Source organism: Vairimorpha necatrix, chromosome 10 (assembly GCF_036630325.1).
Source record: "Vairimorpha necatrix chromosome 10, complete sequence".
Lineage (NCBI taxonomy): Eukaryota > Fungi > Microsporidia > Nosematidae > Vairimorpha > Vairimorpha necatrix.
Window position 1 is genome coordinate 440265 of NC_088825.1, and position 21995 is coordinate 462259.

Consider the following 21995-nt stretch of genomic DNA (forward strand, 5'->3'; position numbering starts at 1 on the left):
TGCATGGAGATTGTAGAGGAAATTAGAGGAAATGAAGTAGAAGTATACTGAGTCGATTTGGGTTTCGCGCTAAATATGTTATGCGACAACAATAGGATTTTTAGGTTTAATATAAAAGGTTTCAAAAGTATGTCTAAATCCTAATCTTAAAAAAAAACAATGCAGGAAAAGTTAAGATATTTATTAAGTGTGTCAATCGATGAAAATAATAAGAATCCACCGTAGATAACGAGAAATAAAGCGCTAATATATAAACGAGCGGAGTTCATGAAGGAATTGCTGGGATTTTGGGGCTTAGCAAGCTGGTTTAGAGAATTTATAAAGAACTTGCAACAATTACATAAAACTTGTTTGAGGCATTAAAACGAGTACAAAATGAGAGTGAAACGACATTTTGAATTTACCTCATTTTAGAAGTAAGATTTAAGCAATTTTTTAGCCTCTTAAGGTACCAGGCTAGAACAAATAATTTAGGTTACGTACAGATGCGTCGTATTCATGACTGGGAGAAGTACTTTTACAGAAGAATAAAGCAGGAAGTAGTAGTAATACAATATGCTCTAAAAATATATTTTTTTAACAGAGAGAATATAAGCTATAAAGGAAAAGAAATGTTAGAGGTTGTATAATGATTAGAAAGGTTTTCTTACGAATTAAAGGAAGGGAATACGAGTTAATAAAAATCATAAAGCCTTGGATGAGATCAAGAACAAAGCTTCTTTAAAAATAACAGAATAAACCGATGAATTGAAAGAATACAGCAGTATGACATTGACGACAATATGTAAAAGGTGAATTATTGCAAATGTGGATGCATTTAATATACAATATCAACATGATAAAGATAAAAATGAATCTAAAATTAAAGAAAAAGCTACTGCACAAATTAATGGGAAAATTGAAAAACTTACTTGTTCAGAGATAATGTGAGTATTGGGAAATTTGATAATGAAGTACAAATGAACATTCTCAATTTGGAAGAGAGATCAAAAATAGTAAAGGACATACATGAGAGGTTAAATCACAGAGAGGCAAAAGGAACATATTATGAGCCAAAGAAACATTATTATTGGCCTGAGATGAAAGATCAGGTAATTTGTGAAATGAGAGCATGTGTGAAGCGTCAGATAGGCAATAGGAAGAATAAGGGGGAGTTGATTTTGTTATATCGAGTTATAATACGAGAAATGTGCGATTGATTACCCTAGAAAATTTGTTTTGATAAGAATTAACTATTATACTCGATATTTGTATGCTAGTGTCTTAAAAGACAAAAGTACAAAGATGATTATTAGTGCTTTGAGGTATGGTTTTTAGAAAGAGATTGTTATCTGAAGGCGAATATGGGGTAGTCTGAGGCTTGGTATTTGAAAAAAAAATCTTTTTAAGAGACACATCATTTATTTATATAATTTCTTTATATTGTTTTATTCTCGGCCTGAAACAATCATGTTTCAGGTTGAGATGAAACGTTTGAAATATCTTGTTTCAGTCCTTTATTGGTGCCGCAAGTGATGGCGGTAACAGAGATAAATCCGAAATGATTATAAGCATAAAGCCATTGCGTTTGTAGTCGAAGACTTGGGGAAGTGGTGTTTTCTAAGCAGATCGAACATAAGCAGGTTAGCATGAAAGAACATAGAATCAACGGCCACGTTTAAGGGCGTTAAGAATGATTTGTGAAAGCGTGTTGAACAAAGTTCGGATGACGTTGAAGCTGCAGTGAATAAGATAACAGTGATGTATAATGGAACGTTTTATAGCCGACTTAAACGTTTTCCCTTAGATGTTGTTAACGAAATAAATAAAGACGTAGAGGTAAAGTGTTGAAACACGGTGAATAAAAACTATGTCAAGAAATTTATTAAAAAGATAGAAAAGGGTTTTAGTAGGTTCGGATTGTAAATTTTGCAAAGGGAAAAATTTTTGGTGGGTAGGAAACAGGATAGTGGGAATAAGAAAGAAAAAGCAATATTCTGAAAATATGAGAGAAAAAATTGTATCTAGTAAAGACCTAGGATGAAAATTTAATAAAAAAATGACATTAGACCTTAAAGTAATTGTAGAATTAAGACTAACTATCTCGAGGGGGGAATGTTAGGCGTAACCCCTCATGAATAACCAACTCAACACTACATCAAATTATATTTTTAATAAATGACACAAATTTTTTCATTCACGTGAATATTTTTTTCTTAAAAAGCTAGTAAATATGTTCAGGGATTTCGTAACGATCTGTCATTTTTTAATATATAAAAAACTTTAAAGAAAGTAAAAACTTAAACTTTTAATATTTCAGTTCAACTTACAATAAGAAAAACTAATTATATTATGATTTAAACAACGCCATACAAGACACCGTTTTATAACTATTCGATCGAGTTTTATATGCAAGCTAATTTTCTTAATCAATACATATAATTTATAAAGAATAGGTCTTAATACGCTTAAATTAATTTCATATAAATATTATAATTTTTTTACCGTATGAATATTTTTTTCTTTATTATTTTAATACAAGGTTTTAATAATATCTATAATACAATCAAAAGTGTAATTATCAATAAAATAGAGAAAAGAGAATTTCTTACGATTGACATCGAAACACATTATTTAAGAGTTGATCTATGGTTCAATAAAAATAAAAACGAACTTAATGCAGATTTAGTAAGGAAAATTTATTATTCGGAAATTATATATGAAAGAGGATTTATAAAAGTCCTTTGTACCAACAAGTCTATTGAAAACATATGTACAGAATTCGAACAAAAATTATCTCAAGAATATTATAAGAATTTGGACGTTTCAATTGTGTTAATCTACGATACAGCATATATTGAATCATATCAAATCTACTGTGAAATAGTTAATTTTTTAAAACAAAAAAATCATGAAAAAAAAACAGGGAAATTTAGTTCAGAATTATATTATGAAAATATAATTGAAAACAATAGACTATGGAATAGAATGTTCAATGTTAGAAAAGTCGGAAACAATTACTACTATAATTCCGATATTGTTAGTCTCGATTCGCCTCTCCAATACATAAAAAAGAACAACGATCGGTTTATATCATTTTGTAAAAATTTTGAAAATGTTTATTATTTCTTTGATTTAGATGCCAAAGAATTTTATACTGATGATTTTTTTTCTTTGTTTAAAGTAACACTAGAATACGAGAATGAAGACGAAATTCTTATTGTAAAAAATCTGCTAGAATTATATAAACACATACATATTGACTTTATGTATATTTATTATAAAAATTTAATTGAAGAGATATCATTAAATAAGATCAAATTTTACGACTTTTCTTTTATGGCAAAAATTGAAAGCAATACCATAAGATTTATACATAATTCTAAGGAATATGTTTATTATATACAAGAAAGTGCAGATATGAACAATAATTTTACTGTTATTGATTTTGATTGTTTTTCAAGCTTTCAAAAAATTTTTGGAAAAATATCAATAATAAATAATACTAAAAAATGTCATACAGTGATCGAATTGTTTTATCGATTAATGGAAAGCAACTTGAAGGTAGAAGTTATTTTAGAAAGAATTTTAAGCAAATTAGGAACGGGGATTAATATTTTATTTTTACACTTATTATTAAATGAAGAGTTAATAAATGAAAGCGAATTGAAGATGCATGTGGTAAGTGGAATTGATAGGTCAATATTCATGCAAAATTTATTGAAAAAGTTATCTGATAACATATTGAGTGCAAGTACATATGTAATAAAAATTTGCATATTTATAGAAGGGGAAGATTTTATAAATGAAAACGATATAAATAAAGATATTTTTGGTACTATGAAAAAAATAGAAAATCTTAATGCAGCAAAGAAAAATATACAAATCAATAAAAAAGATGAATTTTCGATTATAGATAAGAAAAAAGAAATTGATTTATTAAATATATACAAAACTGTCGTGGAATTTTATTTAAAGGATATCGAAAATTTTAAAGAGACTGTTTGGAAACATATTTTTAAACTGGTGTCATTGTTTACTGGATTAGATGCAACTATTTGTGAAATATATTGTGAACGTCTTTGCATTAAAAAACATGAAGTTATTAGAGACTTGAGGCTTGATATTGGCGATATAGAATATACTAACAAAATAATAAGCAAGAATTTATCAAAAGCTGCCCAAGAAGATGTATTAAAGAAAAATGTAAAATATCTAGAAGCCCAAATATATATCATGCAACAAAAAATGAATGAAAAAACGTTAGATTATGAACATATGAAAAAATATAAAGAAGAAGTAAAAAAGATACTTAATAAAATTAATCAAAAAACATTTAATAAAATAATAAAGGACGCAATAAACAAAGAAGTTGAAATCTTATACGATGACGATGTAATCACCAAATTAGAAAATAAACTAGAAAAAATTGTTCGAAAAGAAATCAGAAAAGTTTTTTGTGATACCTCGATGAAATGTCTTGTTAATCAAATCCATGTACTTCTTGGAAATGTTTTAAGCGAATATGAAATTGAAGAAATCGAAAATGTTTGCCGAGTTTTACGATTTAATATCAAAGAACACATTAAAAAGAATAGTAAAGAATACTTTATACAGATTTGAAAAGTTTTTTTTGAAAGTACTTTATATAATGACGACCATATAAAAGCAAAACAAATAAAAAATTACAAGACTTTTACCTCCATGTTGAATGATAAAGACTTTTTAGAAATTACAGATAAGGGGTTGGGAATAAAATTACATGATGATTTGTTAGAAATTTTTAAAGAAGTTGAACACGAAACATTAATTAATAAAAGTATCTAAGTTACATATTTAGTACAAACGAAACTAATTTGCTTTTTTGGAAAAATAACTATGTATTAACAAACAATTAAAACTTAATTTATGTTGTATATCGATAATGCCATTTTAAATAGATTTAGTTTTTAGTATTTAATATCTAAAAGGCAAGTCATTGCTTAAAATATTTGAGCCCTTGCAACTGCATTATATTAGTCTTTAGATATGCATCGTAACTTCATTGTTTAAACGTGATGTAAATAAGCATCTTAACAAAGACCATAGTGCACAATATAGTCATGTTTGGAACAACCTCTTAGTTTATTATGTGCGTATTATTGTAGTCCGATAAGACTCCCTGCGCTTACACAAAAAAATATTTAAATATTGTAGGAAGTGCTACACATGTCAAATATATTGTGTCATTGTTTTGATATATTTGACATGTCGTTTCTTTAAATATTTTATAATAATTAAACCCATGTTTTTATCCCAACAATTTGGCGACAACGTCAGGAACTTTCTCATTTTCAGAAATGAAGAGAAAGATGATCCACAGCAGTTCTTGGAGGACTTGCAGGATGTGGGGAGGCTGATGGAGTACAGTGAGAGTAAACTTGTACTCCTTTTCAGAATGTCGTTAAAAGATGAAGCGAGGGATTGGCTGATAGCGCAGCCAATTGGTCTGTCACTTGAAAGACTGAAATTTTTGTTTCAAGAAAGATTTGTGGGTTTTATGGCGATGAAAGTGAGTATAGATAAACTTTCCGCCCTTCAATATCATGGTGGATCGCTAATCAACTATCTAGATAAGATGGCGGGATTGGCGCGCAGGGCGAATGTTCCGGAAGGTGTATTAATTGCTTTTGTACTAAAAGGAATTCCGAACAATATAGCAAATTCGATCTTAATAAATAACAAAGACTCATTATCCTGGGAGTACCTATATAAAGCCATAAGGAATGTTTTGGAAGTGAATGATACACGTCATAAAGAAATTTCGCGTGGAGATTATGTGGATGTAAAAGCGATTAGCTGCAAGGACCACGATAGAAAGATTTGGACTTCTAAAAGGAACAAAGAAAAGAGATGTTTTATTTGCGGAAAGAAAGGCCATACAGTAGCACGGTGTAAATTTAATAGTTACCGTAGAGATATTAGCGAAGTCAAGAAACCCCAAGAAGAAGGAGAAAATAAGAAGGTGGATGTAAAGGAATTTATTTATAATTACTCTGTTGCAAAAGTCAAGGATGATAGGACTACGCTCAAAGAAGCGTCACTAAATAATTCGGAAGTTAAATTTAAAGCGCTCATCGATACTGGTGCTGATATAAATCTAATTAGACCAGAGATTTTGCCAAATAAAACCGTTGTTAATCGTTCTAAACAACAGCTTAGGGCAGCCAATGGATCGAAAATAAGGATCATTGGAGAAACAGTAGTTAAAATAAAAATTGAGGGAATGATATTTGAAGATAAATTTATTATTACTAGGGATATCACAATTCCCTGCATTATAGGACAGGGGTTACTAGACATGTACAAGATAAATTTAAAATTTGGAAGTAACAAAATGGAAATTGAATCTGGACTTTTGGCAAAGGGAAAAGCCATAGGATATCATAAAATTATCACAAAGAATGATAACCCAATACTATCTCAGTTATACAAATTGGGGGGAGCAAAAGAGGATATTGCGTCCCAAATAGTGAAAGAGTATCTAAAACGTGGAATAGTTAGACCAAGTGTAAGCGCATGGAGAAGCCCGATAATTATAGTCCCTAAAAAGAATGGAGACCACAGATTATGTGTGGATTATCGAAGATTAAATGATGCGACTATTAGAGATGCGTATCCAATGCCTAGAGTAGAAGAGTTCATCAACGCTTTAGAGGGTGCAACATATTTTACTAAATTAGACGCTGAATCGGGCTATCACCAAATAGATATGGCGCCTTGTGATATTGAGAAGACAGCCTTTGCCTGTAGAGAAGGCTTATTTGAATTTACAAAAATGCCATTTGGACTTGTTAATGGTCCAGCTACATTTCAGCGGGTGATGAATAACATATTGAGGGAATTTTTGTTTAAGTTTGTGGTAGTATATATGGATGATATACTGATTTATAGTAAAACTGAAGAAGATCATAAGAAAGATGTTCAGATGGTATTAGAGAAGCTCAAGTCGGTAGGACTGAAACTTAATGAGGATAAATGCGAATTTAATAAGACCGAATTAAAAATTTTAGGTCATGTGATATCAAAAGAGGGAATAAGTGTGGACGAAGAAAGGGTTAGGAGCATTCAACAGTTACCAATTCCTAAAAGTAAGAAGAAATTACAATCTTTGTTGGGGCTGTATAATTATTGCTCTAAATTTATTAAAAACAGCCATAAAGTGGTTAGCCCACTATTCGATATAATAAGACTCAAGAATGAGGACGCTGATATTTTTTGGAAAAATGCAGAGAATGATGCAAAATACTGCAAGGCAATCGAAGAGGTAAAACAGGCTATGAAGAGAACAGCTTTATTGACAATTCCAAATTTAAAGGATAAATTTATATTGACTACGGATGCATCGAATGAGGGAAGTGGGGCAACATTGGCTCAGATGGTCGGAGGAAAAGAAAAGATTATTTCTTATTACAGCTCTTTACACTCCAAGACAGAAAAAAACTATTCTACTACTGAGCAAGAATTGCTAGCAGTTATAAAATCGATCCAAAACTTCAGGGAATATTTATTATTGGGGAAATTTACGCTAAAAACGGATCATCAGGCTTTAAAATATTTGTTTAAGTCTAGGAATGTAAAAGCTAGGTTGGCTAGATGGTCATTACTGCTACAAGAATATGATTTCGACATTGAATATATTACAGGACCATCAAACCATACAGATCACCTAAGCAGAGATTTTAAAAAACAGGAGGAAATAGTTTCAGAAATAAGTTCAATACAAAGGAAAATAGTTAAAAAAGAAAGGACAATAGTGCTATTAAAGTTTTACCATGATTTATTAGGGCATGGATCAAAACAAAATATGAAATATAATATTGGTCGAAAATTTACTTGGAAGAATATGAATAGAGACATAGAAAATTATGTAGATAATTGTGAAATTTGTCAAAAAGAAAAACCTCAGAGAAAATTTAGAGATATTGTACCATTAGTAACAAAGACAATAGGAGAAATCTGGGAAGTAGACATAGTAGGGCCCTTGAGAGAAAGCGAGCAAGGATATAAATTTTTATTGACAATGATTGATCACTTTTCGAAAATTGCAGAGGTGGTGCCGATTTATACAAAAGATATGAATACGGTTATTTATCTGATAGATAAACATATAGTCAGGAAGTATGGTATTCCAAAGGCCATTTTATCTGATAATGGTAAAGAATTCAGAAATAATATCTGTGAGGAATATGCGAGATCCAAAAAATTCATCTGGAAATATGGTTCCCCTTATAAACCTACAACCACGGGGCTTGTTGAGAGGTTTAACAGAACAATAGCCATAAAATTAAGGAAGGTTACAGAATTTGGGAAATTTGATTGGGCGAAATGTGTCCCTAAAGTAGTCCGAGCTTATATGCAATCATTTCATAGGGCTATAGGGTGTGCACCAATAGAACTCTTAACAGGAATAGTTCCAAATAAGATAGATATACAGGAAGGAATGCATCTAACAAAAGATAAGAAAGAGTTTCAGAAGCAGGCGATTAAGAATTTGGAAGTTTACAGACAAGAATATGACACGGGAAATAAAGCTAATGCTGTTGATAAGGATGCCATTAAGGTGGGAGATAGAGTTTGGTATCATTTAATTTTACCGTTTAGAGGAAAACTCGAACCAAAATGGGAAGAAAAAGGAGTGGTAGTAGATAAAAAATTTCATTCATATAAAGTTTTATTAGATAATGGAAAGACTGTTACAGCAAGTCGAAATCATGTTAAGCTTTTAAAGTAGGGGTAGTGTAGGAAGTGCTACACATGTCAAATATATTGTGTCATTGTTTTGATATATTTGACATGTCGTTTCTTTAAATATTTTATAATAATTAAACCCATGTTTTTATCCCAACAAATATAACTTTAAATGATTCATCTATTTCTAAATTATAATTTTTAATTTTTTAAAATTAATATATTTATAAACCTATAAATAACTAAATAAAAAAGGATGATTTTTTTTATAGTTGTTGAGATTTAAAAAATTATATTTTATACACTTAATTTTAGAATAAATATGTTTATGGTGGACACTAAAAAAAACGAGATAAACAAGACAATATAATTTTAAGAATTAAAAGAGCAGGATTCTGAGTAGTTGGGGGGAAATGACCAATGAGGAGAAGTTAGATTTTTTATAAGCAGACTTAACTCTCATATTTTAGATTGGCATTGTAGGACTTTTGAAGATAAAAGGAAAGCCGCTTTAACGTAAGAAATCTGGAAAAAGGAAGTGGAACAAGAATTTGAGAATAAAACATTGCTTTTTGACATTTACAATATGAAGCAGAAGGAAGAACAAAAAGTTGTTGATTTTATTAAAATAGTTTCTAAATGTAATGAAAATGAAATCTCTAATTTATACAGAAGAAAAATTATTAGATCAGGAGTAGATAAGAAGTTAAAAATGATTAAAATTTTTCTTACGACCCAATATGAGATCGACCAAGAATTTTACGAAATATTTAATGGAATGGTGATCGAAGCATTATTGAATATCAAGTTGGCTGGTTTGAGACTTACTAAACAGAACCAACTTAATACATGCTTTAGATGCAGAAGGCCTGGGGACATTTAGCTAAGGATTGCAGGGTAAATCGAAATAATAAACAGGCCAATGATGATCAAAGAATCTTTATGAGATTGAAAAGGATAGTCAGAAAGTAGATCAAAGATTTATTACGAATAAAAATAATTTTTATTATGTTGGAACAGAAAAGTGCCCGTGGTTTTTGATTCGGGCGCGGCCTACAACTTTATCTCTCTTCAAGCTGTCTATGATTTAAAATTGAAACTCAATAAGAATATGAATGTTTTGAAATTTTTCACATGTCTTGAAGAAGAATTTTTAGTTGAAAATCATGTTATTGTGGAATACAAATATGGTGATAGAATATTTAAAAGCAGAATGTATGTTTTACCTAAAGTTAAAAAATTTAAAATATTAATAGGAAAAGATGATATTTGTAAAGTCTTTCGACAACCGAACAATAGAATTTGTGAGATCAATACAAAACCAGGAGAGAAGGTAATAGAACACGTTTATAGTTTACAAAAGAAATTGGAGGAAGGAATACAAAACTCTATAAATGAGTTATTAAAAAACGGGTATATAAGGAAATCTAATTCAACATGGCTAAATAACCTTAGGCCAGTGATCAAACCGGATGGATCCATAAGAGTTACTACGAATTTAATAGCGCTCAACAGATTGGTAGATCTAGATAATTTTTTTCTCCCCAATATTGAAAGACTTATATACAGTCTTAGAGACAGTAAATATTTTCCAAAAGTGACTTATAAGATGGATTTTTTCAAATTTAATTAGCCGAAAAAGACAAAAACAAAACTGCTTTCAGATTTAATCATTTATTGTACGAATGGAACGTAATGCCCATGGGGGTTAAAAAATGCTCCAGCCGTTTTTCAAAGGTTTATGGAAAACGTTTTCGAAGAAGAAATAGGGAAAAATTGCTTTGTCTATGTTGATGACATCCTAATTGTTGGTAGCAATGAAGAAGAACGTGATACAAGCTATACAAAGGTTATTAACAAGCTACAAAAATATGAGCTACGAATTAACGAGTCAACGACTATACATAAAAAAGATAACATAGAATTTTTAGGGCATGTTATTGAATATAACAAGATAAAGCATAAATTTTCGGCTGAACAAGGAATTGAAAATATAGAAAGACCAAATAATAGAAAATCTTGTAAGAAAATTTCAGGTTTGATTAATATTATCGTAAATTTATTCCACAATGTTCAATAATTTCCGGGCCATTGAATGATTTACTTAAAAAAATATTGTGATTATGTGGAAAGAGAATGAAGAAAAAGCTTTTAAGAAATTAAAAAATATATTGAGATCACTCGTGGTTCTTTCCCAACCCGATTATAAAAAACCTTACATTTTGAAACAGATGCATGCCAACCAGGTATAGAGCTATCTTTTTACAAGATCATGGAAGTGGTCCAGTGCCAATTGCTTTCGCTTCAGGAAAATTGTTACCTGCTGAAATAAACTATAGAAACAGCGAAAAGGAATGTTTAGCGATATTATGGGGAATGGAACATTTTATATATTTTCTCTATGGAATTGAATTACTGCAAACACTAATCACAAGGACCTAGAAGCACTAAATCGGGGAGAGATAAAATCTTTGCGAATCCAACGATGGTTAGACAAACTTACTGAATAAATTATTGTGTTGTATATATAAAAAGAACAAACATTCCACATGTGGATTGCTTATCCAGATCACCAAGACAAGAAATATTAGAGATTAAAAATCTAGAATTAGAAATGACTGAGGAAGACAAAAGAAAAATTATCCGTGATAAACACCAAGAACTTATCCATGGAGGTTATAAAGCATTTCAAAATAAACTTAAAAAGAAACACGATTGGAAAAATACGAAAACCCTGACTAAAAACGAGCTAAAGAGGTTTATTCGATGTAAAATGTATAACTGAAAGAGAGAAAAGAATTCTATTTGTAAAGTCACCTGCAATTGGAGAGAAAGTAGCAATAGATATTATTGGTCCAATTAACAACCAAAATATTGTATCTGGGCTTAATTACTTTAGTCGATTCGGATTTGGAAAGGTACTAAGTTTACGGAGAGTAAGAAAATTGTAAAGTTTTTAGATATGATAAATCAAAAAATTAAGATACATAAACTGATTTTAGATCAATCGGAAGAAAACCTAAGTAAAGAAATAAGAAGTTGGGCCAAAAATAATAATGTAGAATTACATTATACTTCACCATTTCCCAACAATCCCAATGGAAGAGTGGAAAGATTTAATAGAACAATACAAGAAGGAATACACAAACAATAAGGAAAAGAAAATCCTAAAATTAGACTTTCAAAGGTTTTAGATGTATATAACAATGTATATCATAGTAAATTAGATATGTTCCCGAATAAACCTTTACCCCCTACTAATTTTCAAAAGGTCAAAGAAAAAACAATATGAGGAGATTCTAAAATTCAACGAAAGAAATAAAAACCGAGAAACTAAACCTCATTTTTCAGAGGGAGATAGGGTTATTATAAAAACGGAAACAGGTATCAAAAAGGGAGAACCCAGGTTTAAGGTTAGAGGTTTAATTTATAAAGTTTTAAAAACAACACATATCTAGTGAGGACAGGAAACAAAACTATTAAGCGGCATTCTTCTTAGCTGAAATTGATAATGGACGAATGTTTTTAAGAGAAGGATGTTAAGATTTAAAAAATTAAATTTTATACCCTTAATTTTAGGATAAATATGTTTAGTAGTATAAGGGATATACAGAATTAAGAGAAATGATAAATGTCATGTATCCGCGGTACATGGACATTTTTATAGTAATTTTCTAAATAGTTTGTATTAAAAATATTTTTATTGGCGGTTCTATTCTTTCTCTCATATTCCATACCCTACGAACACAAGCTTTCTTTTATATTTTATTTTTAATTTATTGTTCTTTGTCAACACTAAACACAAACATTGGCGTACTTACGAATGTAGTAACGACCATTAAACTTTCTGTCAGGCGAAAAACCTACGCTGACAATAAGGATCCCCAAATGTGACTGATTCTTATTTAATATAAATGTGGAGGATGATTTAAGTGACAGGTGGTTAATTAATATTGAATACGAACATTTAGAGAGTTACTTTTATTTTAGCAAGTTACACTTTTCGGAATAGACTGTCGAAATGGTCTATTTCAAATATTTCCTATTTATTTTCCAGCCCTTACCCTTAATCATGGCTACAACTAATAATCCAAATAAATCTATTATTGATGCTCCGTCCTTGTTTTTAAAATCAGACCTCGTGTCTGATCACACTTTCGTTTGTTTGTCTATGTGATTCATACTGGCAGTCTCTTTGAAATACTTGACATGCCGTTGAACAAATGAGACAATGGGTGTTTATGACGTCTGCCCATGTGATGTTGTAATGTACATCACAATTAACATTTATGACATTGTGATTTTAAATTGTTTTATAGAAAACTAATATTTTTAGACTGTTGTAAATTATTATAATCTATTTAAAACTGTATTTTACGAAAAAATGAATGCTTTGTAAAAAAAGAAGCAAGTTTAAGATTATTCTTCTAACAATTTAAAAATTGTTGAATTGTAAAAATTTTGAATTTAAGATGCTGCACAAGCGTAATACTTTAAATTTTAAAGTAGCAGAATCATGCACCCATCAAGAATTCCAAATTGAGCAATTTCGTTCACAGAGGTTTTATACAAAATAACATTTAGATTTTATACTATATTATATATATTATGTATTTAAAAGTAATATAATACAAAAACTTTTAAACAGATAATTTTTTTCCCATTTAGTTCGATTATTATAATATAATTGGTTAAATACGTGGTTTAATAACTTAAAAACACAAAAAATTAATAAATTCAGTATGTTGTTTGAAATATAATGAAATATTTTAAATACAGAAAAAAATAAAAATAATAATATTAGGGTATGTTTAGTGTAGTTTATACTTCTAATTTAACAGGAGTAGGTTCGGCGTTAGCGTCTCCCGCTTGTAGGTGACTTCCGGCTCCATAGTCCTTCCCACGTCGGCTTCGTTTCCTCTCCTTCAGTAGTCCAGAGAAATGCTTTCTGGCGTCTTCTTTAGCGTAATCATCTGAATGTACGTTTCTTATTTATTAGAGATTTTGATTCTTGTGGTGTTAGATTTGTGAAACTTAGTCACTATACCGTCCCAAATGATTACGTAGAATATTACCTCTGTTTTAAACCCATATATTAAGCATAATCGTCTGCAACGACATTATACTTGCTTAAATTATCGTTTTCTACTTGTTGTATATTCTATTGTGATGTGACACCCATTTCGATTATTCTGATCAATTTGTTCTTTTTATCTACTACGACAATGCCCAAATATTATATTTGATCTATATTTTGTTTTTACTGTCATGTATATCTTTATTTTAACATCTTTATTGGCAACTGAGTATTGTACTTAGTGGTTTCTTGATCTCTTCCTAGGAGCACTATATTTTTCACACAGTAATAGGGGGATGCATTAAAAATTTCAATATGCCTTCTCATAACATCGCGTCCTGGCATTTTCCGCCTCTTTTCGTTAGACGATCCACGGTCTTTGATGATTTATTACAATAAGGGCAATTTCTAATTGATCCATTATATATATTTCGGTCTTGTAGGGCACATAACTTACTTTCTGTCCTGATATTGGTGAACCTACTTTGAGCCATAGTGATGAATTTTTAGTGTCGACATTTCATTTTATTTCCCCTAAACAACTTTCTAGGTTCTGTTTAATTATTTATGTTGTTGTATAGAGTATTTGGCCGAGCGCCGCTAATGATTTCTGTTCCACGTCTATTAGCTTATATTTTCCGGATGTATGCTTTAATAAGAAAAAAAAGTACGTTTTCTTTTTTTTCCTGGTTTAAATAATAGCTCGTCTTATAGGGTAAATATTGATCGTTGTTCGAAGCCGTCCTTATTTTGAATAGCATGCTTTCACTCTAATAGGAATATTCATTATATATATTTAATGAAAAATTTTAATATGTATGGATTAAATATATAATGTATATCATAGTAGTAAAAATAATAGAATAAATATATTTTATTAGAATTATATATATTTTAATTTTTCGGTGAATTCTCTTAGAACCAAGTATTTTCCTTTTTTTAAAAAAAGTTACCGTATCAAAATTCTCTCAAATAACAGAGTGAAATGTGAAACGGAAGAAGGTACACATATATAATCTATGTCTAGTCTTAAAACTTTAACATTAAAAATCGATTTTAAAATTTATTTGTTTCTTTGATTTCTTGGCGCAACGGTCTGTGCCCGGACTTTCCATAATATTTTACGTACTGAATCCGGGCACAAAACGTAAAGTGTGGAAATGTTTTTTACGAACCATATCACCAAGAGTCGAAAATTTACAGATTTGTTTAAATTTCATTCGCATTAACATTTCTTGAATTATAAACATTTTTGTTTTTTAGATAATTTTTTCAAAAATATTTTACCCTTATGGTATGTATGGAGCCGCTTGACAGTAGGTCGAAAATATTCCAAGACCCACATGAGGCAATATGTTGGTTAGTGGATGAAAATCTACTAAAAACAACAATGGAATGTACGAAATGTCCTGGTATAATGATATTAACACCGGACGATTCGTACATAGACTGCCACCGGTTTAAGTGTAGGGAAAAGACGGGGTGTGGAACATCAATCGGAGTTTTTGATAAAACTGCCCTTTCTAATCCCCTTATACCTATGCATAATTATTTGTGTTACCGGATATGTCAGATCCGCTTGTTATAAGGCTGAAGTGCCTTCCCTAACATTATTGTTTGTTTGTTACTGTCATCGGTTGTCATGTAAACAAACAAACAAAGAAAAGTATTTAAAGAAGACCCCTTAAATACGATGCCAAATAAACAGTTGTTAACTAAAAGCAAGTCTTCTCCCAGCACCAACTCTCCCGCTGGTAACAATTTGTATATTCTGTATTCGTTCACTGAACCCCCGTCTACACTTAACTTAAACAAAAATTCCCGCGTGTCTGCTTCCAGTGTCTTCAGGGCTAAAAAAAAAATATACGAAGCACGAAAAGGAAAATTACAAACACCAAAAAAAATTGGTGGATTTGAAGAAGTGACACAGACCGATGAAACTGTTATAGTAAAGTGTAAAATTGTCAAATCTCCTTCAGAAAGATATGACACAGTCAAGAATTGTACGTGGTTGGTTGGGACGATAGACGAGCGAACATTAGAACTGAGAATCGAAATAGTACCTAACCGGACTATACAGACGATGACTCGGTTTTTATAAAAAACATAAAAACGACACGATATGCAAAACTGATGGGCATAAATCTTATCCCGCAGCAGTAGAATCTATCAACGAATGATCATCGCGTTGTAATTCATGATGAAGGCTTTACAGGGGTTTGCATTTTTTTAGTCCAACTTTTGCATTTTTTTAGTCCAACTTTTGCATTTTTTTAGTCCAACTTTTGCATTTTTATAGTCCATTTTTTGCATTTTTATAGTCCAACTTTTGCATTTTTATAGTCCATTTTTTTTTATTTCAATGGCCTTTTTTTTTGAAAAAAAAACCCCCTAATGCCTAGAAAAGCGAGATCTTCGGTAGCTCCTGATGTCTTAAAGCTCATTGAAAGACATATAAAAAACGAAAACTTGACCCTAAAAGATATTGCTACAACATTAGATTTAAGTTATAAAACAATTTGGAGGATCCATAGGAAAATGTGTGAGGGAGAATCCATTGTTTCTACAGGTACAACAAATCGTTCTAAAGTTTCAGCTCATAGAGTTTTAAAGCCTATCGACATTGTTCTTAAAAACGTCATCGCAAGTAGTAATGACAAGACTCTAAGTGAAATCAAAGAAGAACTTTATACAATAGCGAATGTTTCAATGTCTTTGTCAACTATTTCGAGAAAGTTGAAATATCTAAATATTACAAGAAAAAGACTGTCTCTAATTCCCGAAGAGCGTAATTCGCAGGACAAAATTGATAAAAGAGCAGAATATGCTATGGAAATATCAGGATATTCACTAGAAAATTTGATTTTTTGGATGAAATTGGATTTAATGCTCATACCACAAGGCATTATGGGTTTTCATAAAAAAAATAAAAAAGCATTTAAAACAGTCCCTGCAAATCGAGGCAAAAATTTAAGTTGTCTTTGCGTAATTTCAAAATCGAATATTATAGCATACGAAATGAAAAGGGGCGCATATAATTCTGCTCTATTCGTCGAATTTATTGAAAGGCATCTTGTAGATTTTTTCTAAACAAATCCTCAAAAGAATTTAATAATGGATAATACTAAATTTCATCATTCAAGAGAAGTTTTGGATAATCTAAGAGAATTAGGCATATCTTATGTTTTTTTGCCTCCGTATTCCCCACAGCTTAATCCCATTGAAGAGTTTTTTCTATGATAAAATCAAGGTTTTGTGCTATAAGGAACTCAAATAATGCTGTTATAACGGATTTGTAACAGGTGCTGAACGATGATTTCAGCCTTTCGTGTAATGGATTCTACACTAATATGTTAAGATGGTTAAAAATGGCAAGGCAGAAAAACGAGTTTATCTAATTAAATGAGTTTGTATATATTTTTTGCATAATTCTATTGATTTTTGCTTTTTTATCAAATCTTGGTTTTTTTTTAAAAAAATGGACTATAAAAATGCAAAAAATGGACTATAAAAATGCAAAAGTTGGACTATAAAAAATGCAAAAGTTGGACTAAAAAAATGCAAAAGTTGGACTAAAAAAATGCAAACCCCTGTAAAAACGAAGCAGGCGAAAACACAAACTTCATAGAGGGAGTCTGGTCACATCTTAAATGTGATATAATAGCTAGAAAAGGAATTAAAGAAAGTGGAATCCCGGATTTTTTAGAAGAATTTAAATGGAGAAGAAGGCGTGCCATTTATAAAAACATCAAAAGTTCAAGAGAGTTCTTTATAGAAATTATCAAAATATTCTTAGAATAAAATCCTTTTTTTATTATTTTTTTTCGTTTCTCTCTAAAGGGGGACCCCTAGAGAGAAATAAAGTCCGGGCACAGACCGTTGCGGCGATTTCTTATTTTTTTTCCGAGGGGGGTCAACGCTCGCACGCCACAATAAATCATCTTTCAGCTTTTTTACAAGTTTTAGAACTTTAAACGGGTACTTTTAACTGTTCCGTATCACAGTTAAAGTTCTTTTTTATACCATCTAGAAATGGGGCAAATCTATTGGTATCGATGTTTTTGAGACATTAGCTTTTTTTTCAAAAGCGTTGGGTTCATATCACAATTTTTGATTATGACTGTCCAGTCATTCTCCGTCTTTTCTGTTAGAAGAATATTTTCCTTCAACAATTTCATTTTCCTTTTACGGCAGCGGTTAACTTCCGTAAAAACACATTAAAGGTATTGGATGATGGATCATTTTACCCGTCACCTTGATTTGTCTATATCTTGAGATTTAGAGAAGACACCAAACTTTTTCTTTTCCTTTTTTGATCAGTACGATCAGCTCTTATGATGATTGGTTCTGACGGAATTCAGAAAAGCTACCTCTGGATTAATAAAGTTCTATAAAATTTAATATTTTATTATTAATTAAATTGGCTCGATGGCCTTCTATATGGGAAGTCTGGTTCCTGGCTTGACAACTCTTCATAGGTCATATGTTTCAAGAACATTATTCGTTGTTTCTCTTCATGATTCGGTGGGGTCAGAGCAGAAACTAAATAAATATTTGATTTTTGGAATAGACAGATTTAAATGGTCTATTTGCAAAAAAAGAACATTGATAAAATAAATATAATCAATTTGATGTTGTAAAAACACCGCAGGATCTTTACACTATCCTTTTTTTCAGCAAGAATCATGTCAATTCTTTGCTCTAATCTTTCATTTGAAGCCTTAAGGGCATCAATCTTGTGTTGAGTTGATTTCTCAGTAAAGAAATCTCAATCTCGTGCTGTTTCTTCAAGTTTTTAAGCTTTAATCTCTGTTAATTAGCTCTTCACAGATGGCATCTAAGTACTTCTGATATATACTTGTCACTCCATGTGAACTCTTACAATAGGAAGCAAGGCTAGCCATCAGCCCAGCTCTGCCACAAAACTTTGATCGGCATTTCTGCTTTCTTCTATCTTTATTTTGTTGAATAAAGTCTCTGTTTGTGATCAGAATTTTATCAATTCTTTGTCTGTGTGAATAGCAGTCCTGCGGAAGCTGCTAACTTCACAATCTGGTTTGTAACCTTCCAATACTAGTGAATTAACACTTTCTTGTACTCCAGAGATCGATAAGTCGGCCTCAATCTCTTAAGTTTCTCCCTCCCTTTTTTACGTTTGGTGAACCCCATCACATCATTTTCAAATAAACTTAATTAAAGATGTAAAAATTCAATATAATTATATTTAAAATACTTTATTTTAAAATTTACGGGAATTTATTACTTATACCTGTTTATTGATGCAGAAAACAATAATTTCTCATGATTAATTTCATTCTTTCAAAGATAAAAGATATTATAATTTTAAAAAAAATGTACTTACCCAGAATTGCATACACAAATTATTCATATTAAAATATTTGTTAAAGTATAAAAATAACTTGAAAGAAAATTTAATTAAATATTCTCGAACATTTTTATAGTTTCTATCAAGTTTTCGTGTAAATAATTTTTAGAGCAAATATCAATAATCCTTAATATTTCTTTTTTATTCATGAATTTTTTTACTATACTGAAGTTTTCTTCATGCTTGTTTATCAAACCTTTATTTTCACCCAAAGATGCTCGAAATAAACAAGTTAAAATGGAAATTACATATTTTTTACTATTGATTTTTATATCATTCTTTAGATTTTCGGCCATATTTTCTTTTAATTTTTGACAAAATTTATTGATTTCAGAATTTTTATATTCATTTATCATATCTTCGTAGATTTTTTCGTTGACATTCTTTACTTTTTCTTTTACACTTTCATATGATAATAAGGTATCAATATTATTTATTCCTTCATTTAATAATTCATTTTCAAAATTATTGCTCATATTTTCATCATATAAATTGTCTACTGATCGATTATTAGCCTCGTATAATGTTTTGTTTAACATTATGTTAAGTGTAGATTTAGTAATATTTTGTAAAAAATTTAAAATTTCTTCTTTTTTTTGCTTTATTTCAGCTTCTTTTTTTCGTTTTTTTTCTTCTTCTTCTCTCGCTAGACGTCTAATTTCTTGTTCTTTACGTTTTTTATCTACTTCCTTGCTTCTAATATCCTCATTAATACGTCTCATTTCTTCTTTTTTACATTTAAATTTATTTTCTTTTTCAATATCATTTGAAAAATTTTCATCTAATTTTTTCTTTATTATTTCATTATTATTCTCCACGTCGTTACTATTAATTGAAAATTTAGAAATAACTTCTTCCTTATTAGTATGAAGTTGATCAAAACATCTTTTCCAAACACTTTCCATCGATACTGTGAAAAGTGAAGTTATTTTAAAAATATTTTCCCAAACAATTTTTTTAAAATTTTCAATATTTTCTATGTGACCAGCGATTGCCCCTTGGTAAATTTTATAGAAATCAAATTTAGTTCTGCTATTCATATTAGTAGAGTCGTTAACAAAGTTATTTCCTAATTTTTTTAATTCTATCTGATTTTCAATTTCTAATAGAGTACAAAATACAGGGTCATTACTAATATCATTTTCTTTTATAAATTCTTCAGCTTCAATATATATGCAAATTTTTATTGCATAAATTTCTACATACAAAGTATGATTTGATAATTTGGTCAGTAAAGGTTTTATAAAAGGCATCTTAATTATTTCGTCTTGTTGTTCATTGCTCAAAATTTTATTTAGCTCACTTTTATTAATTAATCCTGCATTTAACATTAGATATGCAAATATCATATTTAATGCTGTGCCTCGTTTGTTTATAATTTTATTAACAAAAAAATCAACTTTATTATTACTTTCCAATAATCTATAAAACATTTCTACAGCTCTATGTCTATAATATCCACTATTTATTTTATCAAATCTAATAAAAATTTTTTTAAAATCCGTCAAAAATTCCTGGTCAATAATTATTTGGGGCTTGAATTGCCTTAAATCTTTTTTCATACAATAATATGTAATGTTATTTTTTAGCGCAACAAATAAACTGTCATTTTTAATTTTCATGTTAAATGTTTTACCTGAAAACGAGATTTTTTTGTCAGAAGAATTGAGACTACAAAATCCTAACGTATAGAATTTATCAATATTAGCACATTTATACAAATCATGCAAACATTTTCCTATACTTTCGTCAATTTTATTATTGTATTCGTTTTCTATCTCAATCATCGAGAAAAACTCTTCTTCATAAAACTCTCTAACATCAATATTAAAAAAATAGTACTTAGTCTCTAAATGAATACAGAACGATATAAAGCGACAATCTCCTTTATTGAAATAAATAATTGGAGGATTTATACCATACATTGCTCGTTTATCATTAAAATACGTGTACCAGCATATTTTAGAAAAAAATTCATGTTCTCTGTAATCATATTCCATTATGGTATCGTAAAACAAATCTGACCAATTTCTAATTTCTTTTCTGGCAACATTTATTTCTTTTAACTTACTAATTATTTCATGATAATATTCATGAGATTCAATGTAAGGAGAATCATAAATTAAAACAACAAAATCATCATATCTTTTAATGTACTCTTGTAACAATATATCTTCAAGTTCCCCAACAGTAGAATCTATGGTTTTATCATTACAATTAATTTCAAAATTTGAATTTTCATTAAGATTTTCTGATTTGTTAGTATTTCTTACCAATCTAACATAAAGTACGAGATTATAACTATTAAAACTCAATCTGACTCTCAGATATTTCTTATCGACGTCTATTGTGCGATAATCATTTTCTCTGATTTTATCTAACAGTAAATTATTAATCTTTTCATATACGCGTTGACAACCTTGTACTAAGAGGATGGTGTATAAGAACTTCATGGGGGATATTAAAAAAAAAGTATTTATATTAAAAAAAAATTAATATATTTGTAATTTTGTAGTTATAATATATAGAACTGTAATGTAGGTTACTACACGACTTTATAGCTGTAAAAAACATCATCTGCCATTCATATCGAGTGACACGTCAAACATTTCCAGCGGTTCAGAAAAGTGGTCATATAAACAAAAAAAACAAACGAAAGTCACATGGTCGTTACTACATTTGTAAGTAAGTCAAAGTTGTGTTTATTGTTGACAAGAAATATTAAATTGAAAATAAAATATAAGAAAAAGTTTGGTTTGGAAGAGTACGAATGATCTAAGAGAAAGAGATAAGTCAAGGCAGGGAAAATGACATAATAAAAAT

General features: G+C 29.8%; 2 protein-coding genes across 2 annotated transcripts; one reads left to right on the forward strand and one right to left on the reverse strand.

Annotated features, from left to right (window-relative positions):
• Positions 1-2487: 2487 nt before the first annotated feature.
• Positions 2488-4602, forward strand: VNE69_10056 (uncharacterized protein; the record flags this gene model as incomplete). The annotated part of the gene is made up of 1 exon (XM_065474778.1): positions 2488-4602. One exon carries the CDS (start codon positions 2488-2490, stop codon positions 4600-4602), a length of 2115 nt encoding a protein of 704 aa, XP_065330850.1.
• A 14620-nt stretch (positions 4603-19222) lies between these two features.
• VNE69_10057 (uncharacterized protein) lies at positions 19223-21625 on the reverse strand (the record flags this gene model as incomplete). Its single annotated transcript, XM_065474779.1, has 1 exon — positions 19223-21625. One exon carries the CDS (start codon positions 21623-21625, stop codon positions 19223-19225), a length of 2403 nt encoding a protein of 800 aa, XP_065330851.1.
• Positions 21626-21995: the final 370 nt, after the last annotated feature.